The sequence below is a fragment of the Scyliorhinus torazame genome, chromosome 9, assembly GCF_047496885.1.
Source record: "Scyliorhinus torazame isolate Kashiwa2021f chromosome 9, sScyTor2.1, whole genome shotgun sequence".
Classification (NCBI taxonomy): Eukaryota; Metazoa; Chordata; class Chondrichthyes; order Carcharhiniformes; family Scyliorhinidae; genus Scyliorhinus; species Scyliorhinus torazame.
Genome location: NC_092715.1, coordinates 48,060,137 through 48,082,983, shown reverse-complemented (window position 1 = coordinate 48,082,983; position 22,847 = coordinate 48,060,137). Strand labels below are relative to the sequence as shown.

General features: G+C 49.8%; 1 protein-coding gene across 3 annotated transcripts in view; it reads right to left on the bottom strand.

The window, feature by feature from the left end:
* Positions 1–22,847, bottom strand: part of LOC140429171 (protein WWC2-like) — a 334,080-nt gene that overhangs the window by 78,153 nt on the left and 233,080 nt on the right. For all 3 annotated transcript variants that reach the window (XM_072515837.1, XM_072515838.1, XM_072515839.1), the window contains exons 6-7: positions 19,793–19,922; positions 18,141–18,287 (exon numbers count right to left, since the gene is read on the bottom strand). In XM_072515837.1, the coding sequence (XP_072371938.1) occupies positions 18,141–18,287; positions 19,793–19,922 (277 nt within the window). The remainder of the gene's footprint in view (positions 1–18,140; positions 18,288–19,792; positions 19,923–22,847) is intronic.

Genomic DNA, 22,847 nt, shown 5'->3' with positions numbered 1-22,847 from the left:
GCTCCAGAACAGACTAGTGGAGAACGGCTGAGATTGTGTGTAGGCTCCGGGGTGAAGCGAGTGTGGCCAGTGGAGCAAGGGAAGTCAGGGTTTTGGAAAGGGAGTGATTGGGGAGCATTGTGGTGTGGGGGTGGGTGGGGGGGTGGGGGGGGGTGGGGGGCGGCGTGGAGGCAAGAGTAACGGGGGTGGGTTTCCATCGCCAGATAGGGAATGACAAAGGGGGGGGTAACATGTTGGGGAAGGGTGTCCCCAATGCACACAGGGCACTCCCCCTGAAAGACATAACCACACACACACACACTGTACATTTAAACCAGTTGAGTTAAAAAATGGTCTTCCTATTCCTGCCCGCCTGCCCTTTATGATGTTTGCAGTATAACATTCGGGTCAATTGGCTTGTAAACAAGCTCAATTGTCATTAATTATTTTTTGTTAAGTGACAGTCTATCATTGTGGGGAACAGGTCAGGGGTAGGTGGGAAGGCAGTGGGCTAGCCACCTGTCATATTTTACATGCCCGCCTGTCGAAAACATGCCACTTTGGAGACAGAGTGGGGGCATCAAATCCTGCCTTAGGTCTGTTCATAGCTTTTATTCGGCCCAGCTTCATTATGTTGTCCTTAATGAAATAATTTGATTACAACAGATCTGTTCTCATGAGGGTTAAGGACAACACCGCATGCAACAGCAATGCTAAAACAAAGAGCCCAGCTCTCTAACTGTTAGCAAACCTCGAACAAGAGACCACGCGACTGTTATTAGCTGAGAACAGTTCTTTTCTACTCCACTAATCACCGTAATACAGTCAAGTCCTAATAAACACACTACCAGCTATCCAAGAAATCTGCTGCTTGGCCAGGTTTTACATAAACTCGAGATGAAAAGATTTTCCTCTCGGCAAATCCACATACCACAGGCTGCTGAATCATTAATTCAACACCCGAATCAGGGCACAATCACAAGGATGTTTCTATGTTTACACATTGAAATGGAATGCCTCAATAGAGCAAGGGCTGACTGGATTGCTTCACAGAGAGTCAGCATTGACTAGATGGGTTAAACGGCCTCCTTCCGTGCTGTTATGTCTCAAAGTCCATCATTATTTGATGGACTTTGAGACATGGTCATCTGAGAATGACTAGAGCGAGGGTAGGTCCGATCAAGGACAGTAGCGGGAGATTGTGTATTGAGTCTGAAGAGATAGGAGAGGTCTTGAATGAGTATTTTTCTTCTGTATTTACAAATGAGAGGGGCGATATTGTTGGAGAGGACAGTGTGAAACAGATTGGTAAGCTCGAGGAAATACTTGTCAGGAAGGAAGATGTGTTGGGCATTTTGAAAAACTTGAGGATAGACAAGTCCCCCGGGCCTGACGGGATATATCCAAGGATTCTATGGGAAGCAAGAGATGAAATTGCAGAGCCGTTGGCAATGATCTTTTCGTCCTCACTGTCAACAGGGGTGGTACCAGGGGATTGGAGAGTGGCGAATGTCGTGCCCCTGTTCAAAAAAGGAACTAGGGATAACCCTGGGAATTACAGGCCAGTTAGTCTTACTTCGGTGGTAGGCAAAGTAATGGAAAGGGTACTGAAGGATAGGATTTCTGAGCATCTGGAAAGACACTGCTTGATTAGGGATAGTCAGCACGGATTTGTGAGGGGTAGGTCTTGCCTTACAAATCTTATTGAATTCTTTGAGGAGGTGACCAAGCATGTGGATGAAGGTAAAGCAGTGGATGTAGTGTACATGGATTTTAGTAAGGCATTTGATAAAGTTCCCCATGGTAGGCTTATGCAGAAAGTAAGGAGGCATGGGATAGTGGGAAATTTGGCCAGTTGGATAACGAACTGGCTAACCGATAGAAGTCAGAGAGTGGTGGTGGATGGCAAATATTCAGCCTGGATCCCAGTTACCAGTGGCGTACCGCAGGGATCAGTTCTGGGTCCTCTGCTGTTTGTGATTTTCATTAATGACTTGGATGAGGGAGTTGAAGGGTGGGTCAGTAAATTTGCAGACGATACGAAGATTGGTGGAGTTGTGGATAGTAAGGAGGGCTGTTGTCGGCTGCAAAGAGACATAGATAGGATGCAGAGCTGGGCTGAGAAGTGGCAGATGGAGTTTAACCCTGAAAAGTGTGAGGTTGTCCATTTTGGAAGGACAAATATGAATGCGGAATATAGGGTTAACGGTAGAGTTCTTGGCAATGTGGAGGAGCAGAGAGATCTTGGGGTCTATGTTCATACATCTTTGAAAGTTGCCACTCAAGTGGATAGAGCTGTGAAGAAGGCCTATGGTGTGCTCGCGTTCATTAACAGAGGGATTGAATTTAAGAGCCGTGAGGTGATGATGCAGCTGTACAAAACTTTGGTAAGGCCACATTTGGAGTACTGTGTACAGTTCTGGTCGCCTCATTTTAGGAAGGATGTGGAAGCTCTGGAAAAGGTGCAAAGAAGATTTACCAGGATGTTGCCTGGAATGGAGAGTAGGTCTTACGAGGAAAGGTTGAGGGTGCTAGGCCTTTTCTCATTAGAGCGGAGAAGGATGAGGGGAGACTTGATAGAGGTTTATAAGATGATCAGGGGAATAGATAGAGTAGACAGTCAGAGACTTTTTCCCCGGGTGGAACACACCATTACAAGGGGACATAAATTTAAGGTGAAAGGTGGAAGATATAGGAGGGATATCAGAGGTAGGTTCTTTACCCAGAGAGTAGTGGGGGCATGGAATGCACTGCCTGTGGAAGTAGTTGAGTCGGAAACATTAGGGACCTTCAAGCAGCTATTGGATAGGTTCATGGATGATGGTAAAATGATATAGTGTAGATTTATTTGTTCTTAAGGGCAGCACGGTAGCATTGTGGATAGCGCAATTGCTTCACAGCTCCATGGTCCCAGGTTCGATTCCGGCTTGGGTCATTGTCTGTGCGGAGTCTGCACGTCCTCCCCGTGTCTGCGTGGGTTTCCTCCGGGTGCTCCGGTTTCCTCCCACAGTCCAAAGATGTGCGGGTTAGGTGAATTGGCCAATGATAAATTGCCCTTAATGTCCAAATTGCCCTTGGTGTTGGGTGGAGGTGTTGAGTTTGGGTATGGTGCTCTTTCCAAGAGCCGGTGCAGACTCAAAGGGCCGAATGGCCTCCTTCTGCACTGTAAATTCAATGATAATCTATGATTAATCTAGGACAAAGGTTCGGCACAACATCGTGGGCCGAAGGGCCTGTTCTGTGCTGTATTTTCTATGTTCTATGTTCTATTTTTCAACAATACTTTTTATGGAATACTAGACAAGACACGGTGTGCTAAAATCAACTGAATGGCCAATCAGCATGCATCTGCAAAAAAGTAAGCAACGGAAAACCAAGGCAAATCATTGGTGAGGCTGCAGTTGGAATTGTTTCAAGTTAGGAAATGAGTTGGGAAAGATGTTAGGCCATGGAAAGGGTTTTGACGAGATTCACAAAGGCAATCCTGGGGAAAGGGTATTTCGTTATGAGTAAAAGCGAGGGAAATGGATTCTCTTTTCATTAGAATAAAGATGATGAATAGGTCCAGGCTGCATTCTAGGCCCTCTCCACCATCTGGCCTGTTTTTGGCAGGGGTTGGCATGTAAAGTATGGTGGGTAGCTCGCCCACCGCTTTCCCGCTCACCTCAGACCAGGGCCGTGATTCTCCCCTACCCGGCAGGGCGGGGGGTCCCGGCAGGATGAAGTGGCGGGAACCACTCCGGCGTCGGGCCACCCCAAAGGTGCGGATTTCTCTGCGGCTGCTGACATCATCCCCGCGCATGCGCAGGGGGTGGTGTCACTTCCGCATCGGCCATCGCGGAGGCTGTGGCTGAGGCGGAAGGAAAAGCGTGCCCCCATGGCACAGGCCCGCCCGCGGATCGGTGGGCCCCGATCACAGGCCAGGCCACCGTGGGGGCACCCCCCAGGGCCAGATCACCCCACGCCCCCCCCCAGGACTCCGGAGCCCGCCCGCACCGCCAGTCCCGCCGGGAAGGTAGGTGGTTTGATTCACGCCGGCGGGACTGGCATGACAGCAGCGGGACTTTGGCCCATCGCGTGCCGGAGAATCGCCGGGGGGGGGGGGGCGCGCGCCGACCGGCACGCCGCGATTCCCGCTCCAGCCAAATATTCGGTGCCTGAGAATTCGGTGGCCGGCAGGGGTGGGATTCACGCCGCACCCCGACGATTCTCCAACCCGGCGGGGGGTCGGAGAATCCCGCCTCAGGTTGCAAAACTTGCTGAACTTAATAGAATTGGAGGGACACAAGGAGAGGTTGATAACCTGCATATCATGAGCTTTGAGGGGCTACAACTAAGTGGAGACTTTTCGGGATTTTCCCAACTTGTGCTTTGATGTTGTACAAATACCCAAGGTGCTTCACAGCAACCTTATCAGAGTTGAATTGAAAGAGGGTGAGGGGGAGAGATTAAGGGGAGGGGGAATTTCAGAGTTTAATGTCTTGGCAGCTGATGGCATGGCCGTTAACGGTGGTCCGATGAAAATCAGGGAAAGGCAAGAGGTCAGAATGGGAGGAAGTGCAGATAACTCAGAGGGTTGGAGGAGGTTACAGAGATAAAAAAAATAAAAGATAAATCGAAGAAGTAATAGAAGGCTTCAAGGTGATAAAGGGTTGCGATAGACAGGGAAAATGCTGGTGAAGTCGGGTCCGTAAAGCATTTTAAAAAGGAATTAGACAACAGTTTGAAAAAAAGAAATATTAACGAGTGTGAGAAGTGAGCAGAACAATGAGGTTAGATGAAGTGGCTCATAGACACCAGTGCGGACTTGCTGGGCTGAATGGTTTGTTTCTTTTTTGTTACTAATTTACGGGATGTAGGCATCGCTGACTAGGCCAGCATTTATTCCCCATCCCTAATTGTCCTTGAACCACTGCAATCACAGTGGCTGCAGGTACACCCACAGTGCTGACAGGGAGGGATTTCCAGAATTTTGACCCAGTGGCACTGAAGGAATGGTGATATATTTCCAAATCAGGATGGTGAGTGACTTGGAGGGGACCTTCCAGGTGGTGGTGTTCCCAGGTAGCTGCTGCCCTTGTCGTTCTAGATGGTAATGGTCATGGGTTTGGGAGGTGTTGCCTAAGGAATCCTGGAGTGTTGCTGCAGTGTAACTTGTAGATGGTACATACCGCTGCCACTGTTCCTCGATGGTGGAGGGAGTGAATGATGGCAGAAGGGGTGTCAATCAAACGGGCTGCTTTGTTCTGTGTTGCAACATCCTATGATTCAGTCACAGAGAGTCACATGAAGACACAGCGAATTGCTTCTGTGCTACTAATGCTGAGCAAGTGAAGCAGGATCAAATATCAAGAGTATCAGGGAAAGAGTAGGGCCCATTAAGGACCAAGGGGGAAATCTATGGGAGAGCCAGTGAACATTGGTAGGGTTTTGAACGAATATTTCACATCTGTCTTCACCCAAGAGAATGAGGATGTAGTTATGGAACGCAGGCAGAGAAATTGTGAAGTTCTTGAGCAAATTGTCATAGGGAGTGACAAGGTATTGGACGTATTGGCGGGTTTAAAAGTGGACAAGTAACCAGGTTCAGATGAATTAGGTCCCAGGATGCTGTGGTTTGTGAGGAAGGAGATTGCTGGGCTCTGACCCAAATTTTTGATTCCTCTCTAGCCACGGGGAAGGTGCCAGAGGAATAGAGAACAGCTAATGTGGTCCCACTATTTAAGAAAGGTTGTAGAGACAAACCAAGGAACTACAGACCAGTGAGTCTCACGTCAGTGGTTGGGAAATTGCTGGAGTAGATTTTGAAGGAGAGAATCTATCTCCACTTGGAGAGGCAAGGTTTGATCAGGAATAGTCAGCATGGCTTTGTCAGAGGGAGGTCATGATTAATAAATTTGATTGAATTTTTTGAGCATGCAACCAAGTGTGTAGATGAGGGTAGTGCAGTTCTTGTAGTTTACATAGATTTCAGCAGAGCATTTGACAAGGTCCCACATGGGAGACTTATTAAGAAGGCAAATGCACATGGGATACAGGGTGATTTGATAATGCGGATTCATAATTGGCTTAGCGGTAGGAGACAGAGGGCATTGATAGATGTCTGCTTTAGTTACTGGAAGCCAGAGACCAGTGGCTTACCACAGGGATACATGCTGGGCGCCCTATTGCTGGTCATTTATATAGATTACATAAATGACTGTGGGGGGGTAGGATCAGTAAGTTTGCGGATGACACAAAGATTGGCAGGGTGGTTAACAGTGAGGTTGAGTGTCTTGGATTACAGGAAGATACAGATGGGATGGTCAAATGGGCATATAAGTGACAGATGTAATTTAATTCTGAAAAGTGTGAGGTGATACACTTTAGAAAGAGCAATTTGACAAGGAAGTATTCAATGAACGGCATGACGCTGGGAAGTTCCAAAGAACAAAAGACCTTGGCGTGTTTGTCCATAGATCTCTGAAGGTAGAAGGGCATGTTAATGGGGTGGTGAAAAAGGCATATGGAACTCTCACTTTTATCAATCGGGGCACAGATTACAAAAGCAGGGACGCACGATGGAGCTGTATAGAACTTTGGGGAGGCCATCGCTGGAGTACCGTGTGCAATTCTGGTCGCCACATTACTGTAAGGATGTGATTGCACTGGAGGGGGTGCAGATAAGGGGCGAAATTCTCCGGTATCGGCGCGATGTCCGCCGACTGGCGCCCAAAATGGCGCAAGTCAGTCGGGCATCGCGCCGCCCCAAAGGTGCGGAATGCTCCGCATCTTGGGGGGCCGAGCCCCAACCTTAAGGGGCTAGGCCCGCGCCGGACGAATTTCCGCCCCGCCAGCTGGCGGAAAAAGTCTTTGGTGCCCCGCCAGCTGGCGCGGAAATGACATCTCCGGGCGGCGCATGCACGGGAGCGTGAGTGGCCGCTGACGGCATTCCCGCGCATGCGCAGTGGAGGGACTCTCTTCCGCCTCTGCCATGGTGGAGACCATGGCGAAGGCGGAAGGGAAAGAGTGCCCCCACGGCACAGGCCCGCCCGCGGATCGGTGGGCCCCGATCGCGGGCCAGGCCACCGTGGGGTCCCCTCAGGACCCCGGAGCCCGCCCGCGCCGCCTTGTCCCGCCGGTAAGGTAGGTGGTTTAATCTACGCCGGCGGGACAGGCATTTTAGCGGCGGGACTTCGGCCCGCCAACCGGCGCGGCGCGATTCCCGTCCCCGCCGAATATCCGGTGCCGGAGAATTCGGCAACCGGCGGGGGCGGGATTCATGCCAGCCCCGGCGATTCTCCGACCTGGCGGGGGGTCGGAGAATCTCGCCCAAGATTCACCAGAATGTTGCCTGGGATGGAACATTTATGTTATAAAGAGAGGTTGGATAGGCTTGAGTTATTTTCTCTGGACAGAGAAGACTGAGGGGCGACCTGATTGAGGTGTACAAGATTATGAGGGCCATGGACAGAATGGATAGGGAGCAGCTGTTCCCCTTAGTTTAAAAAAAAAATTAGGGTACCCAATTAATTTTTTCCAATTAAGGGGCAATTTAGCTTGGCCAATCCACCTACTCTGCACATCTTTGGGTTGTGGGGGCGAAACCCACGCAGACACGGGGAGAATGTGCAAACTCCACACGGACAGTGACCTAGAGCCGGGATCGAACCTCGGCGCCGTGAGGCAGCAGGGCTAACCCGCTGAGCCACCGTGCTGCCCCGCTGTTCCCCTTAGTTGAAGGGTCAGTTACGAGGGGACACAAGTTCAAAGTGAGGGGTGATAAGTCTAGGGGAAATTTGCGGAAAAGCCTTTTTACCCAGAGAGTGGTGACGGTCTGGGAATGCCCTGCCTGGGAGGGTGGTAGAGGCGGGTTGCCTCACATCCTTTAAAAAGTACCTGGATGAGTACTTGGCACATCATAACATTCAAGGCTATAGATCAAGTGCTGGTAAGTGGGATTAGATGGACAGGTCAGGCCTTTCAGGTGTTGGTGCAGACTCGATGGGCCGAAGGGCCTCTTATGCATTGTATTATTCTGTGACTCTGAGAGACAGGATGGATATCCTGAATAGGACATCAGCCAAAGTAAAATGACAAATTAATGGAACATGAACAAATCTTGTCATATATGGTACAAACACTGATGCAACTGAAAGTAAATTACAGGTGTCACAGGAGTTTGCTTGAATAATAGTTTCAGATACCCAACTTGAACTGACACAACCAACAGAAAAGAAAGCAATGAACTTTCAGAAGAAAGCAATGAAAGAAATACTGAGAATATGCACATTGGGAACCTGCATGACTGAACTGGGGAACAATTTGCGACTGACTCTCAGGATTTCACTGAATTTACAGTGCAGAAGGAGGCCATTCAGCCCATTGAGTCTGCACCGGCCCTTGGAAAGAGCGCCCTAGCCAAGCCCACACCTCCACCCTCCCCATAACCCAGTAACGCCACCCAACCTTTTTGATCACTAAGGGCAATTTAGCATAGCCAATCCACTTAACTTGCACATCTTTGAACTGTGGGACGAAATCGGAGCACCCGGAGGAAACCCGCGCAGACGCGGGGAGAATGTGCAGACTCCGCACAGACAGTGACCCAAGCCAGGAATTGAACCTGGGGCCCTGGAGCTGGGAAGCAACTGTGCTAACCACTCTGCTACCAAATATATAGGTTGGTGTAAAGCAATTGCAATGCACCAGGTCAACACCTCTGCAAGCAAAGTATTTCATAATCAGATAAGCTTAAGGTTCTGGTTCTGAACTAACAACCCAGCAGTTCAAATCCCAGCAGACTATGAAACTAAATTCAGTAAATCTGAAAACTTGTGGCTGGTATCAGAAAAAAGAACCATGAAAACTGTTAGATTGTGATTAAACTAATTCACGACTTGGAACCTGCCACCTCTACATATGACACCAGGCTTACATTATTGGGATGGGGGCGGACATGTTCGGTTGCCATTTGAAAATGGTGAAGCCGGCAGAAAATCCGCGGGATCACAAGAATGAGAATCTTGGCGGTGGGATCTGGGGCGGGATTCTCCTCTACCCGGCGGGGCGGGCCGTACCGGCACCGAGGAGTGGCGTGAATCACTCCGGTGTAGGGCCGCCCGGAAGATGCGGAATCCTCCGCACCTTCAGGGGCTAGGCCAGCGCCGGCGGGGCTGGCGCCACGTCAGCCGGCACGGAAGGGCTTGGCGCCGTGCCAACTGGTGCCGAAGGTCCTCCTCCGCCAGCCGGCACGAGTTGGCGCATGCGTGCGAGCGCCAGTGTGTGCTGGCATCATCCCAGCGCATGCGCAGGGGGGTTCTTCTCCGCGCCGGCCATGGCAGAGGTTGACAGCAGCCGGCGCGAAGGGAAAGAGTGCCCCCACGGCACAGGAACGCCCGCAGATCGGTGGTTCCCGATCGCGGGCCAGGCCACCGTGGGGGCACCTCCCGGGGTCAGATCCCCCCGCGTCCCCCCGAGGACTTTGCAGGCTGCCCGCAGAGCCAGGTCCCGCTGGTACGCACCTGGTTTGATTTACGCCGGCGGGACCGGCCGAAAACGGGCGGCCGCTCGGCCCATCACGGGCCGGAGAGTCGCCGGGGGCCTCCGACCGGCGCGGTGCGATTCCCACCTCCGCCAAAACCCTAGCGCCGGAGAATTCGGCAGCCGGCGTCAGAGCGGGATTCACGCCCCCCCCCCCCCCCGGCGATTCTCCGACCCTTGTTCTCTGATTTTGCCCACCCCTCGCCGGTGATGTCACAAGGTTCCTGCCCATTTAAATCCATTGTCATAAAATGACATATGCTTAAAGGGCTCCTCTGCCATATGTTCCTCCAGCATAAGGAATACCCTCCTCACCGGCGTGATGGCATGTCAGTGAGCTTCATAACAGCCATTTAAAAATGTGATGCAGTCCAGGGGAACGCGCAAATGTAGGATAGCCCCCAGGGGGAGAGGGATAGGCTTATTGGCATTTCTCAAGTATACGGACAAAACATTCACTTATTTAATCCGTGTGCCATCACCTCACAGAAACACTGCATTCAATGGATGGTGCAGGGTGAGGAACGTCATTCAGTCTATCTCACTCATCCTTCCATTCAAATCTGCCAATTATAGTATCCAACTGCCTTTGGAATGTTTCCAGAGGCCTTTCCTTCATTCCCTCCTCTAGAAGATTTCTCCATTGATCACTCATTCTGTGAAAAAGTGCCGGACATTGGTCCTGACTGTTACAAAAACGACATTCCACGGATGCCAAGGAAAGGTCAAAAACCTGATATGTTGCGCTGGTCTTTTAATGCAGGTTGGGAACCAAATCATAGAATCCCCACAATGCATGAGGAGGCCATTCAGCCCATCGGGCCTGCACCAACTCCCCAAAAGAGCACCCGACCCAGGTCCACTCCCCCACTCTATCCCCGTAACCCCACCTAACCTTTTGGACACTAAGCGGCAACTTAGCGTGGCCAATCCACCTAACCTGCACATCTTTGGACTGTGGGAGGAAACCGGAGCACCCGCAGGAACCCACGCACACACGGGGAGAACATGCAAACTCTACACAGTCACCCGAGGTCAGAATCGAACCCAAGTCCCTGGCAGTGTGAGGCAGCAGTGCTAACCGCTGTGCCACGGTGCTGTCATTGTTTTTGCTTCCTTACCCCACGCCACTGCCTTGCAAGATAGAGGAGGCAGGAGATTAGAGTGCAACTTCACAGCACAAACAAGAGGCCAAACGACCAATGAATATGTAGCCGGCCCACTCTGACAGAATAATCCTTCTTCAACCATAAGACAGAGGAGCAGAAATAGGGCACTCGGCCAATCGAGTCATGGCTGATATTTTTCTCATCCCCATTCTCCTGCTAAATCATTGGCTTTGAAAGCAGACCAAGGCAGGCCAGCAGCATGGTTCAATTCCCGTACCAGCCTCCCCGAACAGGCGCCGGAATGTGGCGACTAGAGGCTTTTCACAGTAACTTAATTTGAAGCCGACTTGTGACAATAAGCGATTTTCATTTCATTCTCCCCATAACCCCTAGTCCCCTTATTAATCAAGAACCTATCTATCTCTGTCTTAAAGACACTCAGTGATTTGGCCTCCACAGCCTTCTGCGGCAAAGAATTCCACAGATTTACCACCCTCTGGCTGAAGAAATTCCTCCTCACCTCTGTTTTAAAGGATCGTCCCTTTAGTCTGAGATTGCATCCTCTGGTTCTAGTTTTTCCTACAAGTGGAAACATGCTCTCCACATCCACTCTATCCAGGCCTCGCAGTATCCTGTAAGTTTCAATAAGATCCCCCCTCATCCTTCTAAACTCCAACAAGTATAGACCCAGAGTCCTCAACCATTCCTCATACGACAAACTCTTTATTCCAGGGATCATTCTGGTGAGATTCCTCTGGGTCCTTTCCAAGGCCAGCACATCCTTCCTCAGATACGGGGCCCAAAACTGCTCACATTACTCCAAATGGGGTCTGACCAGAGCCTTATATGGCCTCAGAAGTACACCCCTGATCTTGTATTCTAATCCTCTCGACATGAATGCTAACATTGCATTTGCCTTCCTAACTGCCGACTGAACTAGCACGTTACCCTTAAGAGAATCGTGAACAACATTGCGACAACATTGTCTTCAGCATTAACATCACTTTATGGCTCGCTGTATCAAATTCCACAGCTGTGCGCGGGGGTACACAAGACTGTTCAGTTTTGTCGATCTGTGATTTCAAAACTGCTTTCTGCCTCTCCTCAGCCTGTTAATAAGATCTACAAGGGGCTTAATGGGAAGTTATTTGAAGTTGACTGGGTTCCCAGGAACTCCCTCTGCCTTTGCTCTGAAAATAGCACTGCATCCCAGAGGTGTTGGGAGACTGAACCAGCATCCAGGAATGCTATTTTGAAAGCATGTCTGCACAAGATCATGTGTCCTTCCCTCCCCCATGAACCCCACCCCTCAGCTGATTGGAAATCAAGCCTGTTAACTCTGATTCTCGCCCCAAAGATATTGCCAGGCGGGCTGAGAACTTGCAGCATTTTCTGTTTTTATTTCACTCCCGACTATATCCCCTTATCAAAGCTGTGACTTAACGTGAAATAATATTCTGGCTTAACCTATTCCACATAGTACGAGATTATAATGTTTTCTACATTCGTCTACTATGCGGGTCTGATATTTTTTTTGTAATGTATTTTTGTACACTAGGGTTCTGCTCTCCACACTTTTCTGGATGATTGTCTGCTGCCTTGATTGCCAGAAGGGAATGTGGCAACCGTGCTGAATTCAAGCAACACAATATGGACCACAACATGCTCTTTTTCTGACACAAATGATGCATTTCTCCAATCCAGTATTCAGCCACATTGTCCGATACTTGCAGAAGTTGTGATGCCACCTGTTCATAAAGGTGGCTGCTGTTTTCATAAACAGCTTCGCTTTTCTTTTTTTCTTAAAATATTTTTTTTCAAGATTTTTTGGCCAAACGTAACAGCACATAGCGTTTCCTTTACACAGCAATAAAACAATATAAATAACAATGGCCAGTTTTAAACAAGTAAATAAATAATATATGAACAAAATCAAAAATAAAACTAAATGGCAACTGCCTTGTCCAAGATATATACTCTCCAAAAATACAGTCCAGCAATCCAATATACAATTACATATACCAAATACCTATACATATACAATAACATCCCTGAGAGTCCTTCTGGCCCCCCCCCCCCTCATCCTCCCCCCCCCCCGCCCACCCCCGGTTGCTGCTGCTGTCTTCTTCTTTTCCATTCCCTCTATCTTTCTGTGAGGTATTCGACGAACGGTTGCCACCGCCTGGTGAACCCTTGAGCCGACCCCCTTAGAATGAACTTAATCCGTTCCAACTTTATAATCCCTGCCATGTCATTTATCCAGGTCTCCACACCCGGGGGCTTGGCTTCCTTCCACATTAACAATATCCTGCGCCGGGCGACTAGGGACGCAAAGGCCAAAACATCAGCCTCTCTCACCTCCTGCACTCCCGGCTCTTCTGCAACCCCGAATATAGCCAACCCCCAGCTTGGTTCGACCTGGACCCCCACCACCTTCGAAAGCACCTTTGTCACCCCCACCCAAAACCCCTGTAGTGCCGGACATGACCAGAACATGTGGGTGTGATTCGCTGGGCTTCTCGAGCATCTCGCATACCTATCCTCTACTCCAAAAAATTGACTGAGCCGTGCTCCAGTCATATGCGCCCTGTGTAACACCTTAAATTGTATCAGGCTTAGCCTGGCACACGAGGACGATGAGTTTACCCTACTTAGGGCATCAGCCCACAGCCCCTCCTCAATCTCCTCCCCCAGCTCTTCTTCCCATTTCCCTTTCAGCTCATCTACCATGATCTCCCCCTCGTCCCTCATTTCCCTATATATGTCTGACACCTTACCGTCCCCCACCCATGTCTCTGAGATCACTCTGTCCTGCACCTCCTGCGTCGGGAGCTGCGGGAATTCCCTCACCTGTTGCCTCGCAAAAGCCCTCAGTTGCATATACCGAAATGCATTCCCTTGGGGCAACCCATATTTTTCCGTCAGCGCTCCCAGACTCGCAAACGTCCCATCTACGAACAGATCTCTCAATTGTGTTACCCCTGCTCTTTGCCATGCTCCAAATCCCCCATCCATTCTCCCCGGAACAAACCTATGGTTATTTCTTATCGGGGACCGCACCGAGGCTCCCGTCTTTCCCCTGTGCCGTCTCCACTGCCCCCATTTTCAGTGTAGCCACCACCACCGGGCTTGTGGTGTATTTCTTCGGTGAGAACGGCAACGGCGCCGTCACCATAGCTTGTAGGCTAGTCCCCCTGCAGGACGCCCTCTCCAATCTCTTCCACGCCGCTCCCTCCTCTTCTCCCATCCACTTACACACCATTGAGATATTGGCGGCCCAGTAGCACTCACTTAGGCTGGGTAGTGCCAGCCCCCCCCTGTCCCTACTACGCTGCAAAAATCCCCTCCTCACTGTCGGGGGCTTCCCGGCCCACACAAAACTCATAATACTCTTCTCAATTCTTTTGAAAAAAGCCTTTGTGACCACCACCGGGAGGCACTGAAACACAAAAAGGAATCTCGGGAGGACCACCATTTTAACCGCCTGCACCCTCCCTGCCAGTGACAGGGACACCATGTCCCATCTCTTAAAGTCCTCCTCCATCTGTTCCACCAACCGCGTCAAATTTAGCCTATGCAATGTACCCCAATTCTTGGCTATCTGGATCCCCAAGTACCGAAAGTCCCTTGTTACCTTCCTCAACGGTAAGTCCTCTATTTCTCTGCTCTGCTCCCCTGGATGCACCACAAACAACTCACTTTTCCCCATGTTCAATTTATACCCTGAGAAATCTCCAAATTCCCCAAGTATCCGCATTATCTCTGGCATCCCCTCCGCCGGGTCCGCCACATATAACAACAAATCATCCGCATACAGAGATACCCGGTGTTCTTCTCCTCCCCTGAGTATTCCCCTCCACTTCCTGGAACCCCTCAATGCTATTGCCAGGGGCTCGATCGCCAGTGCAAACAATAATGGGGACAGAGAACATCCCTGCCTCGTCCCCCTATGGAGCCGAAAATATTCAGACCCCCGTCCATTTGTGACCACGCTCGCCATCGGGGCCCCATAAAGCAGCTGTACCCATCTAATATACACATCTCCAAAGCCAAATCTCCTCAGCACCTCCCACAAATAATCCCACTCCACTCTATCAAATGCTTTCTCGGCATCCATCGCCACCACTATCTCCGCTTCCCCCTCTGGTGGGGGCATCATCATTACCCCTAACAGCCTCCGTATATTCGTATTCAGCTGTCTCCCCTTCACAAACCCAGTTTGGTCCTCATGGACCACCCCCGGGACACAATCCTCTATCCTCATTGCCATTACTTTGGCCAGAATCTTAGCGTCCACGTTCAGGAGGGAAATAGGCCTATAGGACCCGCATTGCAGCGGGTCTTTTTCCTTCTTTAGGAGGAGCGATATCGTTGCCTCTGACATAATCGGGGGCAGCTGCCCCCTTTCCCTCGCCTCATTAAAGGTTCTCATCAGTAGCGGGGCCAGCAAGTCCACATATTTCCTATAAAATTCAACTGGGAATCCGTCTGGTCCCGGGGCCTTCCCCGCCTGCATGCTCCGAATTCCTTTCACTACTTCCTCCGTTTCAATCTGTGCTCCCAGTCCCACCTTCTCCTGCTCCTCCACCTTAGGAAATTCCAGCTGGTCCAGAAAACACATCATTCTCTCCTTCCCATCCGGGGGCTGAGCTTCATATAATCTTTCATAGAATGCCTTGAACACTCCATTCACCCTCTCTGGTCCCCGCTCCATCTCTCCCTCCTCATCTCTCACTCCACCTATCTCCCTCGCTGCTCCCCTTTTCCTCAGTTGGTGGGCCAGCAACCTGCTCGCCTTCTCCCCATATTCGTACTGTACACCCTGTGCCTTCCTCCACTGCGCCTCCGCATTACCCGTAGTCAGCAAATCAAATTCTACATGTAGCCTTTGCCTTTCCCTGTACAGTCCCTCCTCCGGTGCCTCCGCATATTGCCTGTCCACCCTCAGAAGTTCTTTCAGCAACCGCTCCCGTTCCCTACCCTCCTGCTTTCCTTTATGTGCCCTGATTGATATCAGCTCCCCTCTAACCACTGCCTTCAGCGCCTCCCAGACCACTCCCACCTGGACCTCCCCATTATCATTGAGTTCCAAGTACCTTTCAATACACCCCCTCACCCTTAAGCACACCCCCTCGTCCGCCAATAGTCCCATGTCCATTCTCCAGGGTGGACGCTGTTCTTTTTCCTCCCCTATCTCCAAGTCCACCCAATGTGGAGCGTGATCCGAAATAGCTATAGCCGTATATTCCGTCCCCGTCACCTTCGGGATCAGCGCCCTTCCCAAAACAAAAAAGTCTATCCGTGAATAAACTTTGTGGACATAGGAGAAAAACGAAAACTCCGTGCTCCTAGGTCTACTAAATCTCCAGGGGTCTACTCCTCCCATCTGCTCCATAAAGTCCTTAAGCACCCAAGCTGCCGCCGGCCTCCTTCCGGTCCTGGACCTCGATCTGTCCAGCCCTGGTTCCAGCACCGTGTTAAAATCTCCACCCATTACCAGCTTCCCCGCCTCTAGGTCCGGGATACGTCCTAGCATGCGCCTCATAAAGTTGGCATCATCCCAGTTCGGGGCATATACGTTCACTAAGACCACCGCCTCCCCTTGTAATTTGCCACTCACCATCACGTATCTGCCCCCACTATCCGCCACTATGGTCTTTGCCTCAAACATTACCCGCTTCCCCACTAGTATGGCCACCCCCCTGTTTTTTGCATCTAGCCCCGAATGAAACATCTGCCCCACCCATCCTTTGCGTAGTCTGACCTGGTCTATCAGTTTCAAATGCGTCTCCTGCAGCATAACCACATCTGCCTTAAGTTTCTTTAGGTGTGCGAGTACCCGTGCCCTCTTTATCGGCTCGTTCAGCCCTCTCACATTCCACGTGATCAGCCGGGTTGGGGGGCTCTTTACCCCCCCCCCCCTTGTCGACTAGCCATCCCCTTTTTTTAAAAATCCAGCTCCTCACCCGGTTCCCACGTAGCTGTGTCCCCCCCAGGCGGCGCCCCCCCCGCCCCGCCCACCCCACCCAATACCGGCTCCCCCTTCTCCTCAGCAGCAGCAACCCAGTTCACCCACCCCCCACCCCCCCCGCTAGATCCCTCACTAGCGTAATTGCACCCCCCATGTTGCTCCCAGAAGTCAGCAAACTCTGGCCGACCTCGGCTTCCCCCCGTAACCTCGGCTCGCACTGTGCGACGCCCCCTCCTTCCTGCTTCCCTGTTCCCGCCATAATTATCATAGCGCGGGAACAAAGCCCGCGCTTCCCTTTTGGCCCCGCCCCCAATGGCCGACGCCCCCAGCTCCTCCACCTCCCTCCCCCATAACATGGGGAAGAGAGAAAAGTTACAGGGTCGCAGGATTAACAACTTAAAAATCATCTCTCCCCCCTTTTCCCCCCTCTTCGCCCCCCATATTCGCCCCACCACTTTGTCTCAAACGTTCTTTTTTATACCCCACTTATTCCAATTTCTCTTCGACAATAAATGTCCATGCCTCATCTGCCGTTTCAAAGTAGTGGTGTTTCCCTTGATGTGTGACCCACAGTCTTGCCGGCTGCAGCATTCCAAATTTGACCTTCCTTTTATGAAGCACCGCCTTGGCCCGATTAAAGCTCGCCCTCCTTCTCGCCACCTCCGCACTCCAATCTTGATATACGCGGATCACCGCGTTCTCCCACCTACTGCTCCGAGTTTTCTTTGCCCATCTGAGGACCATCTCTCTGTCCTTATATCGGAGAAATCTCACCACTATGGCTCGGGGAATTTCTCCAGCCCTCGGTCTTCGCGCCATAACTCAATAGGCTCCCTCCACCTCCAACGGACCCGTCAGGGCCTCCGATCCCATTAACGAGTGCAGCATCGTGCTCACATATGCCCCGGCGTCCGCCCCCTCTGCACCCTCGGGAAGACCAAGAATCCTTAAATTCTTCCTCCTCGCATTATTCTCCAGCACCTCCAGCCTTTCCACACACCTTTTATGGTGTGCCTCGTGCATCTCCATCTTCACCACCAGGCCTTGTATATCGTCCTCGTTCTCGGCAGCCTTTGCCCTCACGACCCGAAGCTCCTGCTCCTGGGTCTTTTGCTCATCCTTTAGCCCTACAATCGCCTGTAATATCGGGGCCAACAGCTCCTTCTTCATCTCCTTTTTAAGTTCTTCCACGCAGCGCTTCAAGAACTCGTGTTGTTCAGGGCCCCATATTAAACTGCCACCTTCCGACGCCATCTTGGTTTGTGTTTGCCTTCCTTGCCGCTGCTCTAAAGGATCCACCGCAATCCGGCCACTTTCCTCTCCTTTTTCCATCCGTGTCCAGGGGGGATTCCCTTCTGGTTAACCGCACAGTGTTTTTAGCCGTTAAAATTGCCGTTGGGGCTCCTATTAAGAGCCCAAAAGTCCGTTCCACCGGGAGCTGCCGAAACGTGCGACTTAGCTGGTCATCGCCGCACCCGGAAGTCCCTCAGCTTCGCTTTTCAATTAACAGACTCAAGAAAAAAGATGCTGTGAAATTCACTGGAGAAAGAAGTACTCACGTCGCCAGTGATATCTGTTTGTGAGCCAGCGTCTAGGCACTGCCTGGAGATGGAGAGTCGGGAACTGGCTGGATTGGAGTGCAAATCTGGCTCGAACGTTCCTACACTCTGGTTAGAATGGAATCGATCCTTCAGTTTGGCAAGGTTCTGGGAATCGAAGAAGGAAACATTTATTACCAAGGGCACTCATGAAAACAATGCTTCATTAAAGATCTCAGCAGACTACTGGACTTTATAACATGGGTATGCTTCAAAATGTCTCCTTTAACGCAAGGTGAAACCAAATGTTCCAGAAAGGGGGATGGCGAGGTCATATTAAACACTCTCCTCAGAGACAGGCGCATGTAATCTTGTTGGTATTGGGAAAGAAACTCAAACAGAGACCTACTGAAGCATCAAACCTCTCCACATCAATTTGGAGTAAAAGGACAGCTGCTTTGTGAGCAGAGAGAGAGGGGCAGAGGCAATGTATAAAGAAACAAAACAGCTACTGCTGTGAAAAGCAGAGAAGTCTGTGTTAACAAAAAGAAGGATGCTTGTGAATGTGGGTTTTCTGTTCAAAAGGAAGGGGTCAGAACATTTAGGAGATTTAAGGAACAAGGAGTCGCCAAGTTGGGCCTTGCTGGTGGAAGTCAGGTCTGGAAGACTCAGGCTGAGTGAAATGACTTTTGGCGGACACCGGAACCGACGGCCTGCACGGCAGTTTGTAGCCTGCTGTAGATCTGGGAGTAACTTTGGACTTGTTCTTGTAATGTTACACAACTGCCAGAAGTGTGGCACGCAGCAAAGAGAGTTTTAAGATTTTTCTCACTTGAGTTAGTTACTTAATGCGAAAGAGTATCTTTTTTGTTCGGTGTATTAGTTGTCTGTTGTGTAATGTTTGATCTATATTGATTTTAGTTTGTTTGTTATTGTAAAGGTCTGAAAACGTGAAATCTTCCTTTGGGTTATTTCCATTGGTCGCTGCAAAATTAATTGCTTTTAAAAAGTGATTGGTTTCTATGGGGATCATAACACTGTTACAAAAGAGATTAAGCTGGTGACTCATTCTGTCAGGTCTGTCCCCAATTGAATTTCTGGGTATTATTGAGTCTCCGCCTAGGGTAGGTCCAGCATGAGTATTTAATTGAAGACATAGAGGTCTTTCCTCCTTTCCTGATTCACTTTTCTCATGTCATCACTGTTTGGCACCCTGGAGGATAAGCACCTGTGGAAACCCGGTGCAAATGCTTGAGAAGTTGCCACACAGCCCAAAGGGTCTCAGAAGCAACCTAAAGATTTGAAGGAATTGTTAGGATTTTTCCCTTTCCCTCTAAATGGTCTTTAGAGCTTTGAGACCTTCAATACTCAGAAGTTTCTAACCCCTGGAACATATACAATTAGATATATGAAGATCTGGGAGGCATTTTGCAGTGGAGAAAAGGCATTTGATGTTCTTTCTGCTCTCTAGGATAACCTTGGAGTAATACTTGATTTTGGTCATTCGAAAGGAGCAATAGATAATTGTCACGAAAGGAGCGATAGATAACTGTCAAAATATATATGATGATATCAATATGCTGAAGTAAAAGATGACAGTCATCTTCCAGTAAATGCGAGGATGCTAGACATAAATTTAAATTCACAAGTCTATGTAAGACTCTCTCTGGTACCTGCATGAGATCCTCTTTCTCTTTTTCTCCTGTACTAATGGCCTTCTTGATGGTTTTCAGCTCACTTAAGATGGCTTTGGCCTCTTTCAGTTCATAACTGCTCTGTCCTCCAGACATCTTCCGATCAATTCTACAACAGGACAAAGAGAGAGACTGATTGAAGCTCAGAAAAGTACATCAACCAGGTGAGAAATCAAAAGTTTAATTGCTTCGGTGCACCAGCTTAAGTACAACGAGTAATGCATTCACGCTACACTCCCGCCTACACTAATCTGGTGTCATCATTAAATCATTAATTTGAAAAATGCAGGAATTTATGAATAAATAAAATGATTCCTATGGTCCTGTTGGAACTACACTAAAAGGGAGCACAAGATGATGAATCCATGTTCTTGTAGCCTTATCGTCAACCCACAATCCCTTAAACATGGCTCCCACTGGCGTGTGGGATCAGTGAATCCATCCTCTAGTTTGAATGGATCATTCAGAGCACAACACGGGACACAACAAAAAATTAATCCTTAATAAATACCCAATAAAAGTTCTTTGTTTAAGGGTACACAGTGAATGAATAAGCATAAGAAGGTGTTCATACATTTCTTTGGTGTAGGTGATCATTTATTGGCAATTTTCGAAATTCAACAAACCTGAGGAAAGACAAGAACAGGCTTCCACTTCGATACGAGGGAAACCTTCGCCGGAAATCATCCGGGATTCATTTGCTGCTGACATTTCAATATGGAAACGCTTGTTGCTTTTTGAAGCCGTTATGAAATGTTTGCCTGAGGTTTTGATAACACTGCTGATGGTGTGATTAGAAAATCGAGGATGATGTTCAAACACATCAGATATGAAAAAATGAATATGAGTAGGAATAAATAATGGCCAAGGTTTTCCAGCCCTCCCCCTCATGCAGTGGGTTTTCCTGTTGCGGGGGCAGCTTGCCATTGGCCAATGGTGAGATCTTCCAGTCTCGCTGAAGTCTGCTATTTTGCATGGCTCACCTGTCCCACTGCCGGGAACCCATGGCGGAGGTCGACTTTGGCGGGGCAGAAAGATCCCACTGGAGGGGAGGCCTGGAATCCCGCCCATTATTTCACAATGGCCAAATGTTGGTGCTGCAATTAGTGTTCCTTGATTGTTGCAATAGTCTAATTAAGGAGCATATTTAAAGCAGATCCCCGAATCCGAAATCGCGTATGGCGACGGGGCGGAGAATCCCCAATGACACCGAAATCGGGGGCAGTGCCACTTTCACGATGCTCCGCCCCCTGAAAAGCGGCATGCACGCCATATCCATGGTCTCCGTATGTTGGCTGAGGCCTGTCCCGTGATGCTCCGTCCCCAACCACCCGAGTTCCTGACGGCATGGGTCGCGTGTGATCTCACCCATCGGGAACTCAGCGTGGCGGCTGGGGACTCAGTCCAGTGCCGCCAGTCAAGGGAGGACCGGCCAGAGGGTAGGGGGGACAATATCTGGGGCTAGGGGCACTGTGGTGGGGCGGTCCGGGGCACATGAGCTGGCTGAAGGGGGGAACTATTTTGCGGGCCGGGTCCGCGAGCAGCCGCCGCCATGTTGCACGGTGCGGCCGCTGCAGGAAGCCGCCTTGCGCATGCGCGGCCAAGGTCCCGGCAATTTCCCAGGGCATAACGGCAGCTAGAGCCAAGTGCTCTACGCTGCCTCCCTGCTAGCCCCCAGCAAAATGGGGAATCGGTGGCTGTTTAGCGCCAGTTTTCCTGGCGTAAAACGTGGGGACATAGTCTCCAAATCGGAGAATCCAGCCCCCTTTCTGAAATAGCAAAATATATGTTGCAGTATTTGCTGACAGGCAGCCCATCATTTCATTAACTCCTCCTCTCTGTAAGTTCTCAGCAAAATCGAGCAAATGGCAGAGAGATCTACAAACTTTTAATTTCTTATCACCTCTGGGATTTACACTCACTGAGTTTTAGGAACACGAGTAAGCTACTCATCCGATCCAGCCTGCTGAATTAGATTAGTTCATGGCTGATCTGTTTCTTAGCTCTGTTTACCCACCTCAGTTCCATATCCCTTTAATACCCTTGCCTAATCAAAAGCTATCTATCATCGTTTGTGATTTTCAAAAGCCTCGGCAGCTTTTCATGGGGAGAGAATTCCAGATTTTCACTATCTTTTGCGTGAAGGAGTGCGCCCTGGTATCATTGATGAATGGCCCAGTTCTAAATATTAAGAATATTCCCCCTTGTTATTGACACACCCTCCAGATGAAATTGTTTCTTTCTGGCTACCCTATCAAATCCTTTCAACACCTCAATTATACCATCCCTTAAATTTCTATAATTGGGTGAATACAAATCTATTCTATCCAACCTATCCTCATAACTTAACACATTTTAGCCCAAGAGTCAATCCAATGAATTTGTCCTGCACCCCTGCCAAAGCCAATATTTCAAATTGTGAGGTTCTAACATAGCATCATAGAATTTACAATGCAGAAGGAGGCCACCCGGCCCATCGAGTCTGCACCAGCCACTGGAAAGAGCGCCCCACCTAAGCCCACACCTCCACCCTATCCCCGTAACCCAGAAATCCCACCTAATCATTAAGGGCAATTTAGCATGGCCAATCTACCTAACCTGCACATCTTTGGACTGTGGGAGGAAACCGGAGCACCCGGAAGAAATCCACTCAGACACGGGGAGGACGTGCAGACTCCGCACAGACAGTGACCCAAGCCAGGAATTGAACGTGGACCCCTGGAGCGGTGAAGCAACTGTGCTAGCCACTGTGCTACCGTGCCGCCATGGTCTATCTCATGGTCTATCACTGCCCATTGCAATGCGCTTAGAAGTATTTCATTGTCTATGAAGCACTTTGGGATGTCAATGAGGGACATAATAAGACACTGGATGAGTGTTACTCCAACAACTCTCAAGAAGCTCGACACTATCCAAGACATAGCAACCCACTTGAAATGAAAATGAAAAATGAAAATCGCTTATTGTCACAAGTGGGCTTCAAATGAAGTTACTGTGAAAAGCACCTAGTCGCCACATTCCGGCGCTTGTTCGG